General features: G+C 56.5%; 1 protein-coding gene across 13 annotated transcripts in view; it reads left to right on the forward strand.

Annotated features, from left to right (window-relative positions):
• The window catches only part of LOC102017612 (collagen alpha-1(X) chain-like), a 19,507-nt gene extending 3,942 nt beyond the window's left edge, over positions 1 to 15,565 (forward strand). For 7 of the 13 annotated variants that reach the window (XM_005413623.2, XM_005413621.2, XM_013509431.1 and 4 more), the window contains exon 4: positions 13,747 to 15,565. In XM_005413623.2, coding sequence (XP_005413680.1) covers positions 14,529 to 15,491 — 963 coding nt within the window. In that variant the 5' untranslated portion in view covers positions 13,747 to 14,528 and the 3' untranslated portion in view covers positions 15,492 to 15,565. Of the gene's footprint in view, positions 1 to 1,136; positions 2,423 to 5,987; positions 6,830 to 13,746 lie in introns of those variants that run through there. The other 6 variants (XM_013509433.1, XM_013509429.1, XM_013509428.1 and 3 more) reach the window with 5 other exon arrangements.
• Positions 15,566 to 24,739: the final 9,174 nt, after the last annotated feature.

The following is a 24,739-nucleotide window of genomic DNA, read 5'->3' on the forward strand; positions in this document are numbered from 1 at the left end:
TAGTGAGAATTTGTCTCAAAGTAAGAAAATTAAAAAAAAAAAAAAAAAAAAAAAGGTCTGGGCTTGTAGCTCAGTGTGAAGGCCCTGGATTCAATCTCCAGTATTATTAATTAATTAATTAATTAAAAAGTCTGTCCAAACACCAAACCACACCACAGTGCCTGCCACATGCCAGTACCTGACACTGCGCTCAGTCAGAAGGCCAGGCAGTGATGCCCCTGCTGCAGCCAGTGCTATGCGGTGCAGCTCTGCACCTGCCCAGGTGGCTTCCTGGGTCCCAGGGCAGCCAGACCAGGCATCAGGCGCTGACGCAGCAGCTGGGGTCCACAGTGAGAAGGTGCCGCAGAGGCTGTGGGGACTGTGGACCCAGCCCGCTGTCCCTCCTGAGCTTGGCCCAGTGGTGCCATCAGACTTTGATCTGCCTCCCGGGCACGGGGCAGGCTTTCAGGGCACAACGAGGAACCAGGCGTGGTCCCTGCCCTGGAGACACTTCCCCTAGGAGAGGGGCCTGTGGGGTGATGGGGGCGGTCTTGGGGCATAATGGTGCAGCCCGTGAGGGGCGGCCGAAGGGCCCTGCAGACAAAGCCCCCATTGGTGTGTCAGTGTTGGACTCCAGGTCTTCAGCTGCAGCCACTGGGCAACCTGTCCTGTGTGCCTCAAGGCAGAGCCACCCGCCCCCGCCCCCGAAGCTGCCCTAGGTGCCCGTCAGGCTTGTCACTCCCTGGGGGTCCTGCGCCACTTCTGAGCTAATGGAGGGCCTCTGGACCAGGGTCTCGCTGTGCTCAGACCCTTGAGAGTTTCTTGTAAGAAGCCACTGTGACCCGGTCATGTGCTCAGAGGGGACTTCGAGTCCGGCGTGAAGAAGGCACAGCCACAGGTCTCGGGCTCCGGGTCATTCGTGGGTGGAGGAAGCCGTGGGCCCAGTGAGAGAGTGCATGTGGTGGGTGCCGGCCCACAGCAGGGCCCCTGTGTCTGACACACGCCAGACCTCACCCGCCGCCCTGGCGTGCTGTGCTTGGGGCGTGGTGAGAGCAGGGGTTGCGCGCACCCAGACGCAGGCAGACGGGTTGCGGGGCAGAGCACACTGCCGCCGCCTGCCCCAGCCGGCACCTCCTCTCGCCCTTGCATTCCCACAGGTTTTCACAAGAAATTCGAGTGTGTCTCGGGCTGGTTGCTGTCTGTCAGGCTTCTTGGCAAACCTGCGACAGGAGCCTGCACCATCCCAAGGACAGCCTGTGTGGGGGCCCAGCAGGGACTCAGGACCAGGGGGCGCATCCCGGCCCTTCCTGTCCTGCGCCTCCCAGGGCAGCCTGAGCCTCCAGCCTGGTCCTTGTGGCCTCTGGCTGCCTCTGTGGCCAGTAGGGCGGGCGTCGGGGGAGACTGTATCCTCCTCCTCCTCCTCCGCATTGCCGGGGATGGGACCTAGGACCTTTCACATGGTAGGTAAGCACCCTGCCACTGAGCTACATCCCCATTTTAAAGAAGAGCTATACCAGGCACAATGGCGTTTGCCTCTAATCCCAGCTACTTGGGAGGCTGAAGCAGGAAGATTGAAAGTTTGAGGCCAGCCTGGGCAGTTTAGCAAGATCCTGTCTCCATGCAGAATGCAAAGGGCAGGGTACGGCCTGGTGGTAGAGCACTTGCCTACAGGAGGAGGCCCTGGGTTCCATCCCCAGCACTGCACACAAAACCAAGACAGCGGATAAGACAGCAGATGCCACTGCCTAGTGGATTCGGTACCCTTTCTGCAGTAAGTCAGATTCCTAGCTAATTTCTCATTTTGCCCAGACCCTGCGGAGAACTCTCTCCTGTTTTTATTGCCCATAGGCCTGTGTTCACCCAACAAAGGGACTCTGGGAGTGTCCCCAGGAACCCCAGATTAGGAACCACTGCACTGAACCATTTGTTTGGGAGTGCAGCTCTTTGACAATCCCTGTGGCCACTTCTTCTGTTCTGGAAGTCCTCCCACAGCAGGTGTCCAGGGAGCATCCAGTGCCCGTGGGGTCCTCCCGATTCTGCCCTTTACTGCTGTGTGACCTTGGGTAGATGACTTCCCTTCTCTGAACCCTCTCCCTCCTGCCACCGCCTCTGTCCTGGGGTGCAAGTGCTCTGGAGCAGCTGGGTGACTTCATTGCTGCCATCACCTCTGTTCAGGTCCCAGCTTCCTCCCCTGCCTCTGGTGACCTCTGCCCCGCAGCCTCACACAGGGCTCTGGCCAGAGGGAACCCGGCCCCAGGATGCCCATGCCAGGAGAGACAAGGGACCATGAGGGTAGAATTATGTTTTTAACACAGAAAAAGGGCCCTGCCTTCTAGCGTGCAGAAAGATTCCTGTCCCCGCACCCACGCAGCCCCAGGGGCCTAGAAGAATGTGTTTCTCCACACTGCCTTTCCTCCCCAAAACGGGGGGAATTGAATTTAAAAAAGTTCCCGGGAAAAGTTTGGGGAACAAGGGCCGAAAAATTAACCCAACCGCAAAAACCCCGCCCGGCAAACCCAAAGGCAGGAAGTCCAATCCCGGTAACGAAAAAAAAATCAAAAAACCAAAAAATTTTGTATAACCAGTGCTGTTTTCCTGTGGCTCATGGCTTAAGACTGGGGTTGCTTTCCCCCGGAGAAATGGAGGCCCTGAGGCCCTGGTGCGAAGGGGCCCACAGCCTCCAGGGGCGTGGAGGAGACCCTGGGGAGCAGGAGGCCCTCGGGTGGCCTGGGACCCATCAGGCAGCGGGATCCTGCACTGACACCCATGAGCACTGGTGCTGTGGGGACCACAGCAGCGGCCCCCGCACAGGCTGAGGTCCCTGGGCAACCTGAGATCCACCAGGATCACTGATTGTGAGAGTGGGGTGGACAAGGACAAGCCAGCCATCAGCTGGAAAAGAGTGGAGAGAGGGCACACCCTGGCCACCCAGCCACCTGTCCCTGTGTCTAAAACCTCCAGTCCTACTCTGAACATTAGGCTGCACTTGGGAGTTTACGTTGGGCACAGTGGTTTCCACTCTAGGTTGGAACCAGCTGTGGTGGCAGTTTGGCTGTGTGTCCCCAGAACTGTGAGTTCCATAGACTTCCACTGTCAAAGCCTCTTGAGAAGTACTAGGTTAAGAGCCTAGCTCTAGCTGGGTGTGGTGGTGCACACCTGTAATCCCAGCACTCAGGAGGCTGAAGCGGGAGGATCACTGTGAGTTGGAGGCCAGCCTGGGCTATGTAGTGAGTTTAAGGCCAGCCTAAACTGTATACAGAGAACCTGTCTCAAAAAACAAAACAACAACAACAACAAAAACCTTACACAATAAGCATTTTTTAGTTCACAGTTTCTATGGGTCAAAAATGCCAGTATGGCCCCCTGGCAGTGCCCAACCTGTGGTGTCTCTTGAGGTTGCAGTCAAGATGTCACTGTGGTTACGTTCATTTGAAGGCTTGACTGGAGATGGCAGATGTGCTTCCCAAATGTCGGGCTCAGGGGCTGCGTCCCTTGCCACATAGACCTCTGCTTGAGTTTCTTCCCAAGACGGCGGCCGGCTTGGCCCAGAGTGAGAAATACAGAGAAAGATGGAAGCCACAGTACCTTTTATGACCTAGCCTTGGACAGCACTGTAGTCATTTCCTTAGTATCCAATTGGTCACACAAGTCATTTGTATAGCCAATAGGATACTGGTATGTTTGCATAACCAATGGGATGCTTTCCCCTATTCATTATGGGCAGAGCCATATGGACAGATTTCTGGCCTCATTTGCTCAGCATTTGGTCGAAGTAAAGTTGTTAGTCTTTGATGTGAAGAGGCTCTGAAGAGGCAGGGATTTGTGTACAAGAGCGATAATGATAATGCAGCCCGATCTCTCAAGCACTTGCTCTGTGCTGGGTCACAAGCAGCCCTTGCCGTAAGCTGACAGCTCCACCCTGATTTCCAAGTTAGGCTGCTCACATCTATAAAATACAGGAGCTAAATTGTGTTTTTTGTTTTAATACTAGGCATGGAACCCAGGGCCTTCTCACCAAGCTCCATCCCCAACCCTTTTTTTTTTTTAAATTTTATTTTGAGATAGGGTCTTGTTAAATTCCCCAGGCTAGGTTTGAATTTATGCTCACCCTGCCTCAGCCTCCCAGAGTGCTGGGATTACAAGTGTGCACCACCACACCTGGTGAACTAAGACTGTGTGTGTGCGTGTGTGTGTGTGTGCGTGTGTGTGTGCGTGCGTGCGTGTATGCGCCTGCGTGCATGTGTGGGTGCACACAAGTGTACAGCAGCTCCACGTCCTGCAAGTTCAGGCCATGGTCGCTGGTCTGGGTAAGCCATGTGGCCAAGGCTTAAGCACGGAGCAAACTCAGGATGAACAGAGGCCAATGATAAACAAGTAATAAATAGATGAGATAAAATATTCATCTCCTGTCCAGGCTGCCGATTAATACTTAACCGGATGAAGAGCAGGGTGAGCCAAGGCACTCTCGGGTGGAGCCGGAGTTCCAGGCTGGGGCTGGGGTTCTCCGCCTAGGGACCAAGCACCTGGCTGCCCAAAACACCTGTGTCTCAGGCCAACCCTTATCGGTCAGGAGCTGTGTGGCCGGGAAAGGGACTTCAAGGAAGGATGTGAGGTTTAGCCCAGCAGAAGGGCTCTGGAATGCCTTGTGGTGACACCCCAAGTTTGAGGGCCTCTCTGACAGTTCTGTTGTCTGGAAGGGTCCAGCGGTGGAGGGTGGCCCTGAGCCCCATCAGACCTTGGTGAGCCAGGCGTAGCGGCACTCGCCTGTAATCCCAGCACTTGGGAACCTGAGGCAGGAGGACCGCCGAGAGTTTGAGGCCGTCCTGGGCTACGTACCGAGTTTGAGGCCAGCTTGGACAAATAAAAATAAAAACAGCAACCAAAAAAATCCCTTAGATATACAGGGGTGACCCAGGAGGTTGGAAGGAGCCCAGCCTCCTCCCGTCCTCCTGTCCTGCCAGGGCATGTGTGGAACGGGGCCTGCCCAGCCCCTTCCCGTCCTGCCCGGGCAGGATTTTCTACACCCAGAGGTTCCTGGGCGTGGTTCTCCCTGGGAAGTCTCGACATGCTCAGCTCAGCTCAGCTCAGCAGGACGAAGGGGAACTCCGGCCAAGCCTGCTGTCCCGGCAAACAGACCAGACACGGGGACAACACGGGGTGCTGGGCCTGGGCCCGCAGCCATGCCGGGGCTGGGAGGACACGGGCGTCAGGGAGGCGGGGACGGGAAGGGGATTTAGGGTCAGGCCCACGGGAGCTGTCAGGCCCCACCTGTGATGCTAGGCGAGTGTCTCAGCCTCCCTGGGCTCAGTTTCCCCAGACCTAGAAGCGCAGGTCGGTCCGGCCTGCAGCCTCTCAGGAGAGCTGGTCTGTCCTGGGTAACGCTGCCTTCGGAACAGGGAGGGGAAGAGAAAGGAGAGGGTGCAGGGTGAGGAAATGTCCGTCAGCCAGCTTGCTTTCTCTCCTTGCTCTTCTTCCCAGCTGTATTTCCTTCCTTTCAGTACCAGGGATGAACCCAGGGCTGTGGGCATCGGGGCGTGTGCTGACCACTGACCCACGCTGCCCTGCTCCCAGCCTTGAGGGGGCAAAGAGCCTGACAGGCCCCGAGAGCCGGGCTTCATGGCTGCATTTGCGAAGGGTCCTGGGGTCTCTGGAAGTGAGTCTCTTGCTCATGGCCCTGCCTCCTGATGAGACCCAAAGCCCTGGAGCCCGGGGCAGAGGAAGGGCTTTGGTGCCTCGCCGGTACCGAAGTCAGGGGCTGGGCGCCCTCACGCTCCGTCTCCCTCTGCAGTCCCTTGGCTGCCTGACGCGGCTCCCCTGCCCGGGACAACCAGCCCTCACACAGCGGCCTTCCCTGGGCCTGGGTTTCCTCAACTGTCCAGTCAGGGCGGCGTGAGCCTAGACGGTCTCTCAGCCCTTCCCAGCACCAACGCTCTGAGGAGCAGAGGCCCGCATGAGCCCGCCTGCGTGCAGGGGGGGTGCAGGCGTGGGCGGCACCGACCTCCCCGACCCGGGCCTGCTGCCTCCCCACCGCCGGCCACCAGCCTGCCATTTGAAAGGTGTCCTGTTGGTGGCACTTCGGCGTGGCTCAGGTGTTCTGGCGGCTGTGGCTGTGCAGAGTGGATTTGATTTGTGCATGACAATGAGCTTGGCCTCAAGCACTCTCTCCTCTCTCTCTCTCTCTCTCTCTCTCTCTCTTCCCTTCCCTGTGTTCTTCACTTGAGGAACTCTGTCAGTGCCAGGAGCTCAGCACAAACCCCTCCCAGCTCCTCCCTGCCAACCTATGGCAAAGGGCCGGGCCAGGGGTGGCCCCAAGGCCAGGCAGGACCACGCTGTCCCATCCCCCGGGCTGAGCTGTCCCTTCCCTGCAGGGCCGCCGGTGCCCTTGCCTCCAGGAAGTGCTCAAGACTTGGTTGCTTTTCCAAGCAGAGGGACCCCATTCCAGGACCGCCCCAGCTGGCAGCCTGTAGATCCAGCGTGGAAACTGGGCCCAGCCTGCCAGCCGGTCATCCAGCTGTGTCACCCCAAGCTGGGGAGGACTCTGACGCTTGCCCCCCAGCCACCTCCCGGGGTTAAAGTGCTGGCAGCCTTGCACTTCTGTGGCAGGCGGCAGGCAGGTCCCCCTTCCGGCGCTGCAGGCAGGGCTGGCAGGAATGTGTGCAAGGCAGAGCCGGGGAGGGAGGAGGCAGCGGAGGGAGGGCCACGGGTGGCTGTTGAGCAATCCCCTGCCGGTTCCTGTAACTCCCCCCGCCCGGCTGGCATCCTCACCCGCACCATCAACACCGCCACTGCCTCTGAGGGAGGAGAGGGACAGACTGGGGTCAGAGGTGACAGCCGGGTTCCCAGCAAAGAGGTAAGGGCAGCTCAGCCACCCGGCCCAGAGAGGGCAGGGCCTGGCCCACAGTCACACAGCCAGACACCCGTGCCCCTGGCCTTTCTGTCCCCATAGCACCCAGCTGCAACTCACAGGCCTCACAGAGGTGGCCTTGGCCCCATCTGGAGCACTCCGAGGATGAAGATCCCCCACACCCGGCCTGGCTTCTTCCTCCAAGCCCCAGGCTCTCTGGGAGGCTGGTGGCTTTAGTGGGTGTGCCCCTCCCCCCACCGCTGACCAGCACAGCCACTGCCTGGTGGCCCTGGAAGGTTTGCACTCCGGGCCACCCCTGCTCCTCCTCCAGCATGCAAGAAACGAAGAGGGCCAGGCTTGTGCGGTCCCCAAAGCTCCTGCCCTCTCCCCTGAGTTCCTTCCTAGAAAGGCCCTCCTTCCCCGCCCGGCACCTCCCTGCCAGCTACACCCCAACACAGGGGTGGGGGTCTTCAGTCATAGAGACCCCTGCCCGGCCTGGCCCTCCTCCCTTCCAGCTTTGGCCTTGGCACCTCTCCCTGGGCCTCAGTTTCCTCCTTTGTTCAGAGGACTTCAGGGCTGCTCAGGCCCCCCACCCAGACCCCACTAGGCTTGTCTGTCAGGAGGCCCCATGCCAGATTAGCAGGGATCAAGTGGGAATTATCCGGGGTTCTTGGGGTCATAGGCCTTCTCCAGCAGAGCTAGAGGTTCCCAGGAAAATAAGCCAGGTGTGGCAGTACATGCCTGTAATCTCAGCACTTGGGAGGCTGAGGCAGGAGGATGACCACAAGCCTGAACTACATAGTAAGACTCTACTTCAAAAAAGCAAACAAAGAAAAAAAAATTAAAACATCCTAGGTTACAGATATGGAGGCTGAGGTGGAGGGTGGCACACCATGCAGGTTTATTTTTATTTTTCTTTTCTTTTTTTTTTTTGGTATGAGGACTCAAACTCATGACCTCAGGCTTGCCAAGCAAGCCCTTATGCCGCCGAGCTATACCCCGGGCCCCCCATGCAGATTTCACCCAGGACACCACAGTGGTCCGCCGAGGCCCTGGGATGCTCTGCCCAGCTCACTTCTGGAGGGCTTACTGCTCCAGACAGTGCCCAGTGCCTCAGAAGCCTGGGCGGGAGGTGCCGAGCCCATGCCCGAAGCAAAGGTCAGCGCCTGAAGCAGAGCCTGATTGTGACCATGGGCCTCAGCCTCCGGGGCGCCGGCTCCTGGTCCCTCTCTGCGCCTGGCTCGAGCCCCCAGCCGTCCCCTGTGACGGGGGGACGGACGGACGGACTGGACGGACACTGCCTCTGCCTCTCAGGAGTCTTGGGCGGGCGTGTGGCTTCGCCACCTCCTCCGGAGCAGGTTTCCTTTAAGAAAGCAGAAGATTGATTTCCTGGCAGGCTGTGTGCGCGGAGCCCGTCCAAATGGTTTGCATGTCTGCATTTTTTACTGCTCCGTTTAATATGTATGCAAATGCCGGCCGGCTGCGCCCGCCGCGCCAGGCCCCGTCGCACGCGGCACCCCATCGCGGCGGCCGTCCCGAGCGCGCGTCTCATTCGAGGCGACGGGCTCGGCGGCCCTGATAGATGGAGTGTGGGGACGGAGACAAATGACGGGCTTTGTAATCTCGTTCTCTTTTTCTGGAGGGGAGAAAGGGAGGGCCTCGAGCCTGGGGACCCGCAGAGGAGATTTCAGTATGTGCAGAACTGTGGGTTCTGGGGGGCAGAGGACGAGGAAGGGGGTTTTGCCCGCAGGAGCCCGCTGGAGGCTGCAGAGGGGAGCAGGGCCCCCTGCAGTTGCCCCAGTGAGCAAGTGTGAGGAAAATGTCCCCCATGTCCAGCCCTGCCACACAGGAGGTGATGGAGGCCGCTGCCCCCGCCAGTCCCCCACTTCCTTTCCTTGGGCCTCTAGGGTTGTGACCTTGTAAGTGTGCTGTCCCCTAAGCTCACATGACTCACCCGAAGAGAGGGCCAGGGTCACAGCGTTGTGTAGACACAGGCTGGCGGAGAGAGGTTCCCTGGGGATGCAGGACTCTGGAGTCCTGTCTGTGACCCTCTGTCATACCCTGCTCTTCGGAGAGTGCGCTCAGCCGTGCAGTACGTGTGGCTGTGTGCACACGCATGTGCAGACCAGGCCCTGAGCTGCACCCCCAGCCCTTTTATTTATCTTGAGACTGGGTCTCCCTAAGTTTCCCAGGCTAGGCGTGAACTTGTGGTTGTCCTGCTTCAGCCTCCCTGTAGCTGGAGTGACAGGTGCCAGGGAGCAGCCCAGGGTAAGGGTGGCCAGAGCAGTGAGAGGAAGGCACAGACTCGGGGGTGTTGCTGTCTCTCCCCTTCCCTCCCCCACCCTTCCTCCCTCAAGATTCTGTGGCGCTGGAGTCCTAGGAGCCAGCTCCCTGGAAGTGTCCCCAGCTGTCCTCCCCATCGCTGTCCCCACCAGAAGGCCCTCAGACCCTCACCACGTGCCCCGTCCCTGTCCACACCCCACTCCCACCTTCCTACCTCTCCAGTCCATCTTGGGGCTCTTCTATTGTGGGCAGGGATAGCAGGTGCAAGGGGCCTGTGGCTGATGGCAGTGGTGGGTGGGGGTTGGAGGGACTGAGGGTGGACCTGGGCAGTGGGGTGGGTGGGTGAGGGAAGGGGAGGTTGAGGATGTCATCAATGGGGTTGGCCCAGGCAGTTGGTCACAGGCCTGGGTGGGGATTGCAGCTCCAGGGTCAGCCAGGACCCCACCTGCTCAGTGGGGTACAGGTCGCAGCCCCCACTTGCCTGGCAGTCATGCCCTTGAGACACAGCAGCTCCAACACCCCCACGAGTGAGGGACCCTGCCTCCTCCAGCAGAAGGAGGTCCTGGGGATTGCGCTGCCCCGGGATTTGAGCACCGAATCCCCTTGCTGAGCCTTGGGGAAATGCAAATTAACCTGCCAGGAGACGGGAGCCCTCCAGCAGAACGGGGCGGTGGCATCTGCCATCATCCCGGCGATTAGGGAGGCTGAGGCAGGACGAGTGCAAGGTAAAGGCCAGCCTGGACTACTTTGCAAGACCCTGTGCTCAAAGTAAAACATAAAAAGGGCTGGGGTTATAGCTCCACGTGAAGGCTCCGGGTTCAATCCCCAGTACCACACACACATAAAATAAAATAATAAAAAATTAACGTGGCCAGCCATGTGGCATTTCTCTGTCTGGGTGTCTAGCCAAGAGTCCAGAGCAGGTCTCGGCCTCGACACTGGTCTGCGGAGCAGTGCTGCTCATGGGCCCAGCCAGAACCGGAGGCAAAGCACATCCCGCTGCCCAGCGGAAGTTACTGACCTGAGGGGGAGGGCGGGGACACCTGCACCCCCAGGACAGGCCCAGGGACAGGAAGACTGGCGTGATTCACTTCCGTGAGGGCCCTGGAGCGGTCACAGCAGGGACAGAAGGTAGGAGGGTGCGGGGCTGCGAGCGAGGAGGTGGGGGCCGAGTTTCCTTCCCTGCTGTCTGTCTGTCTGTCTGTCTGTCTTTTTTTTTTCTCTCTCTCTTTGGGCTTTAAATTCACCTGTAGTAAATGAGAACCCAATGGTGACTGGCATGGGGACAGTGAGGGCTCATGGCTGCTGGTGTGACCCGGGAAGGGACCGGGGCCCTCTAAGCCTGTTTCCTCCTCATGAGCTCAGAGGAGAAAAATCCCCTATCTCACCACACACACAAGGCCAGGGAGGCTGGGAAGAGCCAAGGGACTCGTCCATGGCCTCTCAGGGGCCTCTGTACTGGAACAGGCTTTCCTAGCGGCCCACAGGACCTGGGCCAGGCCTCCCCTGGGCTGAATACACTTGTATCAGGCAGCAAGGCCCAGCTGCGCTGCAGTAACAGATGAGCCCAGGTGGAAGTGCCTCAGCACCACAAAAGTGTGTCCTGCATCCAGCAAACTCTGCTGGGAGTCCAAGTGACCCCTCAGGGCTCTTGCCCTCCCTGGGGAGCCTTGAGGGTCCAAGCCCTCAAGGTGGCAGGAACTATTTCTGATTATGTCTCTGCCGCCACACCTAAGGATTGCCAAGAACGGCTCTGTGCATCTTCCCTAGCCTGGTGCAGAGACATCTGGGGTATAAATGGCCAAACACAGAGCCGTGTGTCCAAGGATGGGGTCTCCAGGGCCAAATAGCTTCTAAGGGGGTTTGGAGATGGACTAGAATTGGGGTTCCAGGGACCAGGTGAAGGAGCTCTGGCCCCCAGGTTTTCAGATGGGACCCTGGGGAGGAGAGGCCAGGGCAGAGGCTGCCCTGCCCCTCCCCCCACTGTTGGCTCTGTGAGCCTCTGGGGTTGCCCACCGCAGCCCCTGCTGGAGCCCTGGGGTCCTTCCCCTCCCCTTGTCTTCTGGAAGCCCCCTGGCTTCCTAGCAAGAGTCAGAGCCCTGGGTCACTTCCTGGGGCTCCACCCACGGCTCTTTGGCACCTGTGACAGGTAACAACCTGCCTGCCCCTCCCTCAGCTTCCTGTCCACCTTGTCTCTGCAGGAGCACCCTGGTACTCGCAGTTTTATCCTGCCACTTCGGATTTGCTTTCTTTTTTGATTTTTTGAATCAGGGTCTCACTATGTGGTTCAGACTGGCCTTCAACTCACTACATAGCCCACGCTGGCCTGGACCTCGAACTCATGGCGATCCTCCTGCCTCAGCCTCCCGAGTGCTGGGATGACAGGCGTGCATCACCTCGCCTCACATACCCTTTTTGTTTTGTTGTTTCCTGTCACTCCTTTCTTTTTCTTTTTTTTTTTTTGGTTTTGGTTTTTCTCTGGTACCAGGAACCGAACTCACGACCTTGTGCTTGCCAGGCAGGCGCTTTGCCGCTGAGCTAAATCCCCAGCCCCCCGTCACTCCTTTTGAAAGCAAATATGCCTCCTTCGGTAAAATAAGTAAATGAATAGAAGATACCCGGACTGCTCCAGGTGTGAAGGTCAAGAAGTCGCCAGCGTGCCTCATGGGGAGTGACCCTGGTGGTGTTGGGGTTCCATGGGCAGGGCCGGGGCACTGTGGGGTGGGGCGACCCCAGCACCCACAGCGTCCAGGTGTGTTACGGGGGAGCAGCCGTGCTCTGACCCTTTGGGAGCAGCGTCCATGGGCGAGTGGCAAATACAGTGACGGGGACCTCGCAGTCGGGCAGTGCCCACAGCAACGTCAGGTCACCCCGGCAGCCCCAGCACCTGAGTCCCTGCGGGTCCCCAGAGGGACCCCTGGGAAGGGGCTGACCCCGAACCAGAGCAGGAAGGAGGCAAGGGGCGGACGGGGTGGCGCGTCTGTGTGGGGAGCCAGCCAGAGCTGAATGCTGGAGTTAGACGCAGAGACTGGGGCAGCCCTGCTGGCTGTGCAGCCTCGGCCAGGCTACTGCCTCTTCTGAGCCTCACCTTCCTCAGAGCCCTGGGGTGGGCTGGTTACACTGGGGGACTCTTTGCTTTGCCCTCGTTTTTTGTGTGCCTGCCCCCGGGTGAGAAGGGGCTTCTGCAGCCCCACGCGCCGCCACCTGCAGCTCGGGAGGAAGCTGAGGTCCCAGGGAAGCTCGGGCTTTGTCCGCTGTGCCGTCCTGCGGGTGGCAGTGACCGGGGCACCCTCAGGCCCTGCACCCCAGGGCAAGGCACACTCCTGCAGGACAGAGGGGGTGGGGAGTTGGAGTCACCCAGTGGCACAGTGAGCAGGGAGCAAGTCTCACTAAGTTGCTAAGTTGCCCCAGGCTGGGCTTGAACGTGTGATCCTCCTGCCTCAGCCTCCCAGAGTGCTGGGATCACAGCTGTGCATATCCGGTTTCCACCCTTCGCCTCAGTCCCTCCTCTGTACCTGAGAAGCAAGAGTACGGGGTGGCTTGAAACTGCCGACTCCAGAGAAGCCCCCCAAGCCTGGCAGACGGCCGGCCCTCAACCACAGGGGGGAAACTGAGGCTCAGTGCCCCAGGGAAAGCTGGTGTGGCTTCAGACTCCAGCCAGAGGCCCAGGACCTGCAGCTCCCCGCACCCCCACCTGTGCCCTTCCCCCAGCCCGGCCCCTTGTCCTTGGGAGGAAGATCCCCGGGGTCCCGGCTGGGGGTGCCCGACTGCCGGAGGACAGCAAGTTCTCTTCCTCCTGGCCTCGCTGATACAGACATGATTCTTCTGATGAGAAACCCGGAGTGCGGCGCCGTCGGTCCCCTCGGGACGGCGGCCCCACTTTGCCTGCCCAGTGCAGGAGGAGAAGGGGGAGGGCGGGGGGCGGGGGGGGGGGGAAGGCGGGCAGTGCTGGGGCGCTCAGCCAGGAGCCCCCGCGTCTCCCTAAGCAGATGGAGAAGCCGGAGATGCAGCGATGACTCATTTTCCGGGGAAATGCAGAAGGAATCGAAAACCTCTCCAGTTACCATTCTGTGTATCACAGTTGCCCCTCGGGCTCGGCCCCACTTCATCTTTTCTCCTGGGGGCCTTGGGGGCCCCACCCTCGGGCTGGCCCCATCTCTGGGCTGTGCTGTCACCGCCCCGTCTCCGCGCACGCTGTGACCGATCCGGCCGTGCCCTCTCTGCGGCCCGCTCCTCCCTGTGTGGTCTGTCTGTCCCCGTCCACCGCAGGATGCGCCGTCCCGGCCCCATCTCTCCTCTCATCTCTGTCCCTGTTTCTAACGGTGGCTCCCCGGGAGGGAGGGCGTTTCCCCGGCAACAGCCCTCCCCGGGCCACCCTTCAGCTCACAGCTGGCCCCGGAGGCCGAGCGCGGCGGGCAGGAGGACGCGCCAGTAACCGGCTCCTGCGCCTCCCGGAGACGCTGCCCCGGGCCTGAGCTCCCGTCCTCTCCCTCTGGGGCTGGGGAAACTGAGTCCCGACGGGACAGCTGCACCATCTGTCTGAGGCGGCTCCCCGGCAGTGTGCTCAGCAGGGGTGTCTGTGTGAGGTTGGGGGTTCGGGGAGAGGGAGGACCCTCGATCTCCCTGAGCTGTCGGCACAGAGAACCACAAGGACCAGTCCAAGAGCCGGGACCCCTGCGTCAGGCGGGCAGCTGGGCGGGGAGCAGACACGGGCTGCACCTCTGAGCCAGCCGTGCAACCGCGGACAAGGCCTCCACCCCTCCACCTGGGCCTCCGTGAAAATAAGAGGGCTCGGTCCCCCAATCTCTGAGGATGCTTTAGGTGGTGCAGGTGAGCGGCCCCAGAACCTCCTGGGCACCAGGCCTCACAGGGCCCACCGTGGGGGTCGGGGCGCCTGGTGTGGGCAGACGGGGTACAATGAGCCGCTCCTCACATGAGGCCAGGAGAGCCCCGCATGGCTGACAGCAGCGCTGTCTATTCAGTTCGCACCACTTGCTGGGCCATCAGGGACTACTGTTCTCCCCATTTTGCAGATAAGGAAACTGAGGCCAGAGCCTTGAACCCTGTCTTCCTCCCTGGGGCCTCCTGGGCTGCCCTCTGGCCCCCTGCAGACCATGTGCCATCCGGGCCTCAGCTTCCAGGTCTCACAAGGCGGCCACAAAGGTGCCTGTTGCCAGCGGGGTATGAGGACCCTCCCCACCTCCGCGCCCACCGCAGGGGTGCAAGGGAGGAACTGGAGCCGCAGAGGACGCGAGACAGAGACTGGAGCCCGCCTGGCCCCGGGCCCTGCCGCAACCTGGGCCTGGTCCCCGCTGCTGCCCGCTCCTCGTCTCCCTTCTGCCCACACTGAAGCACCAGACCTTTCTGGGCCTCCAAGGGAACCCCGACCCCTCGCCCCGCAGAGGCCTGTGGGTTTGCTCACATGACGCCCCACACCCACTGCACGCTAACCCAGCCGGGGCCTTCCTCGGTGGCCGGCCGCCCCTGCAGACTCACCCTCTCGGCTTCCGGGGCCCAGAACCCCCCACATCGGATCAGCTGCTGGCTGCTGAGACGGCAGTCTCTCTCTCTCTCACACACACACACCCACCCCAGCCCTGTGTGTTTATCACTGCTGTTAGGCTGGGTGAGAACGGGGCACCTGTCTCCTTCATCTCTGGTCCCACGGTGGCCTGGGGTGGTCCTCCAGGGCTCCTTCGCCTTCCTGCCCTCCCTCCTAGCAGAGCTAAGGAGCCACAGAGACCTGGATCTCCAGCCCCGCCGGGCCAGCACCAGCCTCAGCTGTCACATCTGCAGAATGGGGAGAAGACCCACGTGCTGGGGCTGTGGCACTCATGAGGAAGGTCGTCCTAGGACAGAGGCTCAGTCGGTTCTGGCGGCCATCATCCTGCCGAGTTCCCCGCCTGGCCAAGGGAATCACCCCTGGTCCCGTCTGGAGCTCTGCTCCCTCAGCCACAGCTCAGAACATTCAATGGCTCCCCATTGCCTGGCCCCCAGAAACAAAACTCCAGCTCATTCTCAAAGCTCTTTGCCAACCGTCTTTCTGGATTTTCCAGTGAGGCCAAACAGGGAGGAAGGGGTTTCTTTCCAGCTGGTGGTCCCTCTACGGCACCCCTCTCCCGTCCACCTTGGCGCAGGCCCTGAAGCAAGGCTGACAGAATCCACGCGGACCCTCATCCTCCCTGAGTGTCCTCCTGCCGGAGCTCCAGGGAAAAGAAGAGAACGTTTCTTTTCTTTTCTTTTCAGACAGGGTGCACTTCTATGTATTTCAGGCTGGCTTGAATTCCTAGTGATCCTCCTACCTCAGCCTCCCAAGTGCTGGGATGACAGGTGTGTGCAACCAAGCCCGGCTGCAAGAGAACATTTGTTCCTCAAAAAAAAATAAAATAAAAAACGTTTCCCATTTCTAAAAGTAATACATGTTAATTGTAGATAATTTAAAAATTAAGATACACCAAAGAACTGAGCATGGTGACACACTCTTGTAATCCTAGCCCTCAGGAGGCTGTGGCAGGAGGATCGTCACGGGTTCAAGGCCAGCCTGGGCTACATAGTGAGACCCTGTCTAAAAAAAAAAAAAGTCAAAGAGAAAGTCTTCAGTGACCTATAATTCATGGCCCATCCACCGCCCCTCAGAGCTCTTGAGCACCGAGTGCCCAGCCTTGACCAAACATGTAGGGGGCCAGCGGCTCTCTGGATGTGTGAGGCTCACCGGACACTGCATGCTGCAGCCCGATTCAGCAGAACCCAGTGCCTCGTCCGTCCCGCCAAGCCCTCTACCCTGCTACTCAAGTCTGGGGGCTCCCTCACCAGCACTGGGGAGACCGCATAACCTTAGTGCCACCGCAGACCCTCAGACTCTGCATTTTCCCAGATTTCTGGGGGCTCCTAGGGCTGGGCAGTGTGTGGAGCGGCTCCCCCCCTCACCGGTGCCCTCCCCCCCCGCCCCCGACCGCCCTTGCTTGCCCCGCCTTGCTGCGGGCGGATGCTTTATCCAGGGTGTTACTTCCTGTGGGCACACAGCAGCCTCCTGAAAGCCCTGTCTGCCACTAGGCAAGCGGGACCAGCGGCCCCAGGGACAGCCAGGGGCCCAGGGCCATGCTCGGCTGGGCTGGGCTGGCAGCCGCACACCCCCAGGGACTTCCTGGGACCCAGGGGGCTTTGGGGAGGAGCAGGAGATAGTATGGGGGGCAGGTACCTGGGAATGGGGCTCAGGCCCAGGAGGGAGGGGCGGCTGTGGGGGTCACAGGTTCCCTGGCAGGAACCCTTTGGGGAACCCCTTGGCAGAGAACAGACGCGGGGATGGCAGCAGATTCTATTAACAGCAATTCTCATTACTGCACTGTTAATTATTAATAGGATCGGGCAAATAAAGGATGGGAAAACCCAGCTGGGCCTGACTCAAAGCCCGCTGGCCAGCAAATGGCTTTTGGGCCTAGTCCAGGAGGCTGGGCCCTGACCCTGCTGGTGGAAGCGCCTTGCCGATCCCGTGGCTGCCCCCCAGGGCTGGCACCAGCACCTGCTTAAAAACATGGATACAGAGAAGCCAGCTGCACAAGGGAGCCCAGAGGAAGTTCTGAGCATCCCTGCAGGCCCGGATGGCCTGGTTGTCCTTCCCATTAACATGAGTCCCAGCTGGAGTGGTGGTGCACGCCTATACTCCCAGCACTCGGGGAGGCTGAGGCAGGAGGATTGCAAGTCTGGGCAATTTAGCTACTTCCTGACATCCTGTTCCAAAAAGTAAAAAAAAAAAAAATTAAATTAAATTTAAAAGTGGCAGGGACTGAGCAGGTTATCCATCACCCATCACAAACGGTAACGGTGAGGGGGCCGTGCACTAAAGCCAGGAGACAGGGAGATCAAAGCCACCAGCAACTCAAAAGCCAGGACACCTGTGCATCTGTCTCCGCCCCCAAAGCACCCAGTGCCTGGGCCAAAATAGATGCTCAAGAAGCAGGAGAAGCTGCCAGGTTGCTATGAGGAGGTGGAGAAAGGTGATTCCAAGGTAGAGACCCTTCAGGGGAAGCCAGATTTGTAGATCACTCCTGTAACCCAGCACTCTGGGAGGCTGAGGCAGGAGGATTGCATGTTCAAGATGAGTCTGGGCAACTGAGCAACTTAGGCTCTGTCTCAAAATAAAAATAATAAAAGGGTCGGGATGTAGCTCGGTGCAAAGGACCTGGGTTCCATCCCCAGGGGTGGCGGGGGTTAGGAACAAGGGACACAGATGGGGACAAAAGCAAGAACGGGCTGGCTGGGCATAGCAGCTTACACCTATAATCCCAGCACTAGGGAGGCTGAGGCAGAAAGCTCACCACAGGTTCAAGGCCAGCCTGGGCTACATAGTGAGACCTTATTAAAAAAAAAAAAAAGGAAAGATACTCGGAACCTCTTCTGACTTTTTCATTCATGCAGAGACCTACAATCTATACCAGTCTGAAAACTAGACCAGCGTCCTTGTCTCAAAGATGCCTGTCTGCCAGGAGACTGGAGTAATATCCCCTGTTGCTCAAGGACACAGGGCAGGAAAAGGGCTTTCGTGGTGCAAGGCATTCTGGGAAGCATACCTCAGGGGCCGAGGCCCCTGCCGGGAGGAATGCATGCTGGGACCTCGGCTTATCATGGGTCCCGGGGCTCTGACCTCCGGCGAGAGTGGACGCTACCTTTGCCCTGCAGCATCAGTGAGTAGAAGCCTGCTGGGGCCAGGGATGGGGTGGCGCTCAGCCCTCTGGCTTCTGGGAGGAGCTGGGGGGAGACCTGACCTCTCCAAGCTGGAGCCCGACAGCAGCGAGCTGTGACGAACGTGCCGGGGGGGGGGGGGGGGGGGGGGGGGGGGGGGGGGGGGGGGGGGGGGGGGGGAGGATGTGCCGGCTGCGTGGGCCGGGCCTGGGTCCCCAGAAGGAAGACCGAGCCTACACCTGGTATCTGTGAAGCAGCCTTTATTCAGAAAGAGGCCCTTCGCCGGTACAATCAGAAGGGAAAAGGCTGAGGCTGGCCTGGAACTCACAGCCGTGTCTGCCATTTTGAGCCACCTGCTCCACGCGGGCATTTGTCACCTGATCCTGAGAGACACGGACAGCTGGGGTTAGGAAGGGTCTCAGGAGAGAGAACGGCACTGTGGACAGTGAGAAAGGGAGAAAACGGCACCTTTTGCAGCGAAAGGCAAAAACGGTAACGCAGGGGATGAGTGGCAGCAGGGAGGTCGGGAGAGAGACCCTCTCTGAAAAGTGGGGCGGAAGGCAAGAGGTGGCTACGGACCCAGCGAAGGCGACCCTGGAGACAGCTGAGCAGCGCTGACCTGGAGCCCGAGGAGCGAAAACACCCATTTGCCTTAAAACAAAAGAGCTCCAGGTGTGCAAACCGGACCGTCCACTGCGTTCTGGGGAAAACCAGGGCTTCTACCAAGATGCTGTGACTCACCCAGATCATGACATTGCTGCGTGCGACTTTAGCAACGAGACCCAGGCCAGCTCAGATGGTGGCGTGCGGCTGGCGAGGTCCGCAGGACGTGCCGGGGCCTACGCCCTGTCTGGCTGGGGTCAGGGATAAGCCTGGGTTTAAGGCCTGGGTGTCAGCACTGACTCAGAGTGGACAGCACAGAGTCTGAATAACTGTAACTATCATTCATTACCAGACTGAACAAAATGTAAAAAACACTCTCAAGTGGTATCATACCTATACTTTGAGCTACTAGGGAGGCTGAGGCAGGAGAATTGCTTGGGACCAGGAGTTTGAGGTCAGCCTGAATGTCAGAACAAGACCCTGTCTCCAAACAAAACAATTTTACACTGGGAACATTGGCACAGACTATAATTCCAGTTCCTGGAGAGGCTGAGGCAGGGGTATCACAAGTTGGAGGCCAGTCTGGGCAACTTAGTGAGACTTTGTCTCAAAAGGAAAAATGTAAAAAATGAAGTGGATGAGCTCAGTGGAGGAGGCTTTGCCTAGTATGCATGAGGCCCTGGGTTCCATCCACAGCAACACACACACACACACACACACACACACACACACACACACACACACACAGAAAAACTAACAGAGCAGTGGGGAGGAGAAATGAAGAGGAGAGGCTTTCTTCTGGGTGTGAGCTCCAGGGCACTGGTGTTAATAATGAATATAAATGCATTACATTTCCTAGCAAAGGGCAAAGACTTCCAAGCTGGATAAGAGTAAACTAAGATGAAGACCCAGCTCCATGGTGTTTACAAGAAATCAACTTGAAACTAGGTGTCTTAGTTACTTTTCTGTTGCTGAGACAAAATACCCCACACTCAAAGTTAAAGGGGAAGGCCGGGCATGGTGGCGCACGCCTGCAATCCCAGCACTCAGGAGGCTGAGGCAGGAGGATTGTTGCAAGCTCGAGACAAGCCTGGGCTACAAAGTGAGCTGAAGGCCAGCCTGAACTGCATAGTGAGACCTGTCTCAAAAAGACAAAAAAAAAAAAAGAAAAAAGTTAAAGAAGAAGATGTTTATTTAGCTCACAGTTTACAGAGGTTTCAGTCCATACTCAGATGGCTCTAAGTCAAGGTAACACATAGCAGAGGAGCAACAGTTCATGGCAGCCGAAGACAGCAAAAGTAAGGAAGGGAGAGAAAGAGAAACCTCTTTCTGACCTTTATACTGTATCCAGTCTACTGGGATTAGGGCGGTGCCAATCCAGTCAGTGGACTGAGCCAGCAAACACCCATCCCTAATCCCAGCACTGCACTATGAATCAATCACACACTCTAGATTCAGCCACCTTCAAAAAGCTCCCCCACATCATGACTGCATGAGGCTTTGGAGGGACATCTAGACACAAACCATAACACTAAGGGCCATGAAAAGGTTAAAAATAAAGGTTGGAGCTGGGTGTGGTAACTCACACCTGTAATCCCAGCAGTTGAGAGCCTGAGGCAGGAAGATCCCCAAGAGTTTGAGGCCAGCCTTGTCTATATAGTGAGCCCAAGATCAGCCTGAACTACATAGTGAGACCCTGACTCAAAAAAGGAATGAATAGGCTGGGGATACAGCTCAGCGGCACAAGCACCTGCCTGGCAAGTGCAAGGTCCTGAGTTCAATTCCTGGTACCAAAAAAAAAAAGAATAAATAAATAAATAAGAAGGTTGGGATAAAATTAATGTGAGGCAAATTCAAGTGAAGACTCCAGTGGAAGGGGGAGAAAGCAACCCACTCTCTCTTTGACATATTTAAATAGTAGCCCTGACACACATTTATTAGGATGGAATATAATTAATAAGGTTGATTTAATAGTTGAACTTTGTACCATACAAATAAAAAAATACTCATTTCTTTGCCAGAGCCCATCAAACATTTATGAAAATTGATCACCTATTAGGCTATAAAGACAAACTTCAATAGAATCCTCAAAGTAGAGATAGAAAGCGCTGCATTCTTTGACCACAGGTCAATTAGGCTGGAAATTACTAACTAAAGTTTAAATTAAAAAGCCAACCATTTGAAAATTAAAAGCCACTTTAGTAAATAACTTTAAATAAAACCTACATGACAAACTATGTAAAAGGAACAACGCTGCAAGCACCATACATCTGAACATATGAGAAAGTGGTTAAAATGTCCCAGGAGAAATCGATTTCATGCACCAGTGTTAGGAATTCAGCGAATAAGATAGGATGGGACTCGATCAGCTAAGATGCAGCTGAAGATATTAGAAAAAAATAAAACAAAGCAAAGACAAAGGAATCCATGAAGATAAAAGAGAATCTCTGAAAAAAGTAAGAAAGAGAATAATGCTGTGACTTGGGGTTTTCAAAGTCTGATAGTGTACGGCCATCCCACCTGAATGCGCCAAATCTCGTCTGAAAGTCTAATAAATTACGCAGGCTTCGACAAGGTCTGATGACAAACATACAAACAGAGACAAACAACATACAACAGTAAGAATTAAACAGGAGCTTTTTCAGTAGGTTGAGACAGGAAGACGGTGAGCACCAGGCCTCGCTTGGGCTACACAGTGAGACCCTGTCTCAAAAAACAAAACAGGGGCTGGGGATTTAGCTCAGCCGCAAAAGCGCCTGCCTGGCAAGCACAAGGTCGTGAGTTCAGTTCCCGGTACCGGAGAAAAACCAAAAAAAAAAAAAAAAAAAGTTAAAAAAACAAAACAAAATTATATTACATAAGATCTTATCATAATAGATTTGAAAATATGGGTAAGTAGATATTTATAGGAAAATACATATAATCAACAAGTGGGGGAAACAAAAGGCCTATTATTAAAACATAAATAGAAATAAGTTAAAATTGGCAAGAAAAGAACTACTTCCTAGAGGAGCGTAAGTTCCTGACATTTTTACTGGCAAGAAAAAAAAAAAAAATTTGTACTGGATTTTGAACCCAAGGCCTCCACACTGAGCTACATTCCTGGCCCTTTGCTTTATAGTGAGACAGGGTCTCATTAAATTGCTAAATAGGCAAGACTGGGCTTGGATTTGGCAATCTTCCTGCCTCAGCCTCCCAGAGTGCTGGGATTATAATGTGTACCACAACGCCAGGCTTGGCAAGTTCTTTCAAATAGTCTGTTTGGGACCCAGGCAAGATGGAAAGCTCCCCAGCCACGTCAAGAACGCAGCATGACTCCTAATGGCCCTGTGGTCACAGAATGAACACAGCCCAAGCAAGGCCTGGGGCTCACAATCTTCCTGTCTCAGCCTACTGAAAAAGGGGGTTGGTAGATAACCCCAAACACAGGCCCATTTTGCTTAGGAACAGGATAAAGATCTGAAGTCAAATAAATAGCTGGTGGAGGCTCTGCCCCCTAAAAGTAGAAATCTGCTCCAGTGAGTTCAGAATAAGGGAGAGATTCACCGTGAGCATTCAGAGACCTCAAAGCGGGAAGCCAGGTGTGGGGGCGCACACCTGTCATCCCAGCACTGGGGAGGCTGAGGCAGGAGGATCACCATGAGCTCAAGGCTGCATAGGGAGTTCAAGGCCAGAAGCCACCAGAGCTCATGAATGCGCGATCCACCTTCTCAGTAGAGCAGCGTGCTCTGCCACTCCCAGGCCCCCAAGGCCAAGTACCTGTCACACAGACTGTTCGCGTCTCTCAGGGCCCTGAGTCAACAGCTAGCAATGAAAGGATGCTGCCTTCCCATAGCGGCGGTGACATCCGCCATGCGCCCACCTCCGCGTTCTCCTTCCAGGCCAGTTCCGTTTTCCCTGGGTGAGGCAGAGCGGGGACCTGCTCCATCCGATACAGTACGAGCGAGGTGATGTGTACCGTTTCCAGGCAAAGCTCATCACTTCCGGTACGGGGTTCCCGTTCTCTGTCCCTGGCCTCGGTACCTGGGAGCATGCGTCACAGGAATGGGCGGTGTTGAGCCCCTCACAGCTGTCTGCGAGAGCTGCCTGGACACACAGTACAACTTTGTAAGAGCAAGAAACAACCTTCTCTCCCAGCACTCTGGGAAGCTGAGGCAGGAGGATCAGAAGTTCAAATCCAGCCTGGGCAGTTTAGTGAGAACCTATCTCAAAGGTAGGAGTGGTTTGGGTATGTCGCTCAGGGCAAAGGTGCTGGAAAAAAGAAGAGAAGAAAAGGAGCCTTCTCTTGAGCCATGAGATTTGATACTCTGTGTTACCGCAGAGTAACCTAGCTTATCCTGACTAATTCAATGACAGGAATCTATCTCAAGCCAAGAGACAACGTGGTTTTTAACCTTGAAGTGCTGGGAGTGTTCTCAGTGATGTCTGGCACACGGCAAGGCTGCTTACTAAAGTCCACAATTTCATGTTGCCCTGGGCACTCTGGCCCTTGCAGTAAGACAGGAGAATTAAAGGACAACAGCTAGGAAAGAGACGAAGTGACAGAGTCTCCTTCTGTGGGTAACAGACCTGTCTCCTTGGAAACACAAATGGGAACCAAATGAAAAATTAGAAAACAACGTAAGAGTTCTCCCCCTGTGGTCAGGTATAAAACCAGCCTTCAGGAGCTGCTCCCTGCCGCCTGCTTTTTCTTGCATTGGGTTTTATTTCCTCCAGTTTCTCTCTATGGGTTTGAAAGTTATAAACCTAATTTCTTTCTGTTAGAAATTACCTTTAGACAGGCGTGGTGGTGCACACCTGTCATCCCAGCACTCAGGAAGCTGAGGCAGGAGGATCACTGTGAGTTCAAGGCCAACCTGGGCTACATAGTGAGACCCTGTCTCAAAAAAGCCAAAAAACAAACAAAAGAAAGAAATTAAATTCTCCCTATGCTCGAGTGACTTGTAGGTTAAATGTTCTTTGTTTTTTTTCTAGACAGTGCGAGGTCTTGGTGCAATTTACCGCCAGTCTTACCTTCCGATCTGTGCCGAGATTGCCTGAGTTCCACTCCCGCCGTGTTGAGGTGTTTGCCACTGTTACTGTTGGTTTTTACAGCCGCTGTTACTTAGCTTTCACCCGTGTTGTCATAACCTGGCTCGCTGCTTCTTGTATCTCACGCTTGGAAAAGGGCTGGGCTTCCTTCTCCCTTTTAATCCTTTACCCTCTCAGCAAATAACCGGAATGCTGCAGTTCCTCCTGTTTGTCTGAAATATCTTTATTTGGTCCTCACTCTTTTTAAAAATAAGAATTTTGATTTTGTTTTTGAGAAAGGGTCTCGCTATGTAGTCCAGGCTGGCCTTGAACTCACTATGTGGCTCAGACTGGCCTCGAACTCCCAGGGATCCTCCTGCCTCAGCCTCCCTAGTGCTGGGACGACAGGTGTGTGCCACCATGCCGGGCTTTTTGCCCTCACTCTGAAAGACAGTCTGGTTGAAAGATAGTTGGGCTGACAAATTCTTTAACCATCTTGAAGGTGTCTCTGCCCCGGCTGCTGGCCACTGCGGCGCCTGTGGGGTTTTTTGTCCCCGAGGGTGGGGGCACGGTGGCGAGAGCATATGTCCTGGAGCCCGCGTGTCTGCTCTGCGTGGTCCCTGTGTGACTGTGCCAGGAACCTGCTCTTTGGGCTGGGCTCTGCCAGGCAGTGTGGCTGCTGTACCCAGGGATCCTCACACAGCTGCTGTCAGTGTTTGTGGTTGGGACACTCTGTCATTGGGGTCACTGTGACAAAAGAACCACGGGCTGGTGGCTTCGGGTGCTGGGATTTATTTTCTCACAAGTGTAGAAGAGAGCCCTGCGGTCAGGGTGTGGTGTGGTTGGTTTCTGTCCCTGGCTCACATGTGTCCCCTGTCTGAGTCTCCACGAGGGGCCCATCCATGAGCTGATCTCTTACAAGGTCACCTGGGCACACTGGACAAGGGACAAAGTGTCCAAAGTGACCTAAGAGGTGAAAGGAGAAGCTGCGGGGCTTCTTAAAGCCTGGCTTTGGAAGTTGAGTGACATCATCTCTGCCATGTGTGATTGGTCAAAGCAAGAAGCAAGGCCAGTCCTGATTGGGGCAAGGAAAGGGATGCCATAGCCTGGGCTCTGATGCTTTGGCAGGAGTGTCCTCTTAAAGGGAGGGCAGCCAGGCGTGGTAGCGCACACCTCTAATCCCAGCATTCAGAAGGCTGAGGCAGGAGGATCACTGTGAGTTCAAGACCAGCCTGGACTCCAAGGGGAACTCAAGGCCAGCCTGAACTGCACAGTGAGACCCTGTCTCAAAAAAGATAGAAAAAAAAAAGGAACAGCAGCCTAATCAGCTCACTGATGGAG

The sequence above is a fragment of the Chinchilla lanigera genome, unplaced genomic scaffold (assembly GCF_000276665.1).
Source record: "Chinchilla lanigera isolate Chin_1 unplaced genomic scaffold, ChiLan1.0 scaffold00169, whole genome shotgun sequence".
Taxonomy (NCBI): domain Eukaryota; kingdom Metazoa; phylum Chordata; class Mammalia; order Rodentia; family Chinchillidae; genus Chinchilla; species Chinchilla lanigera.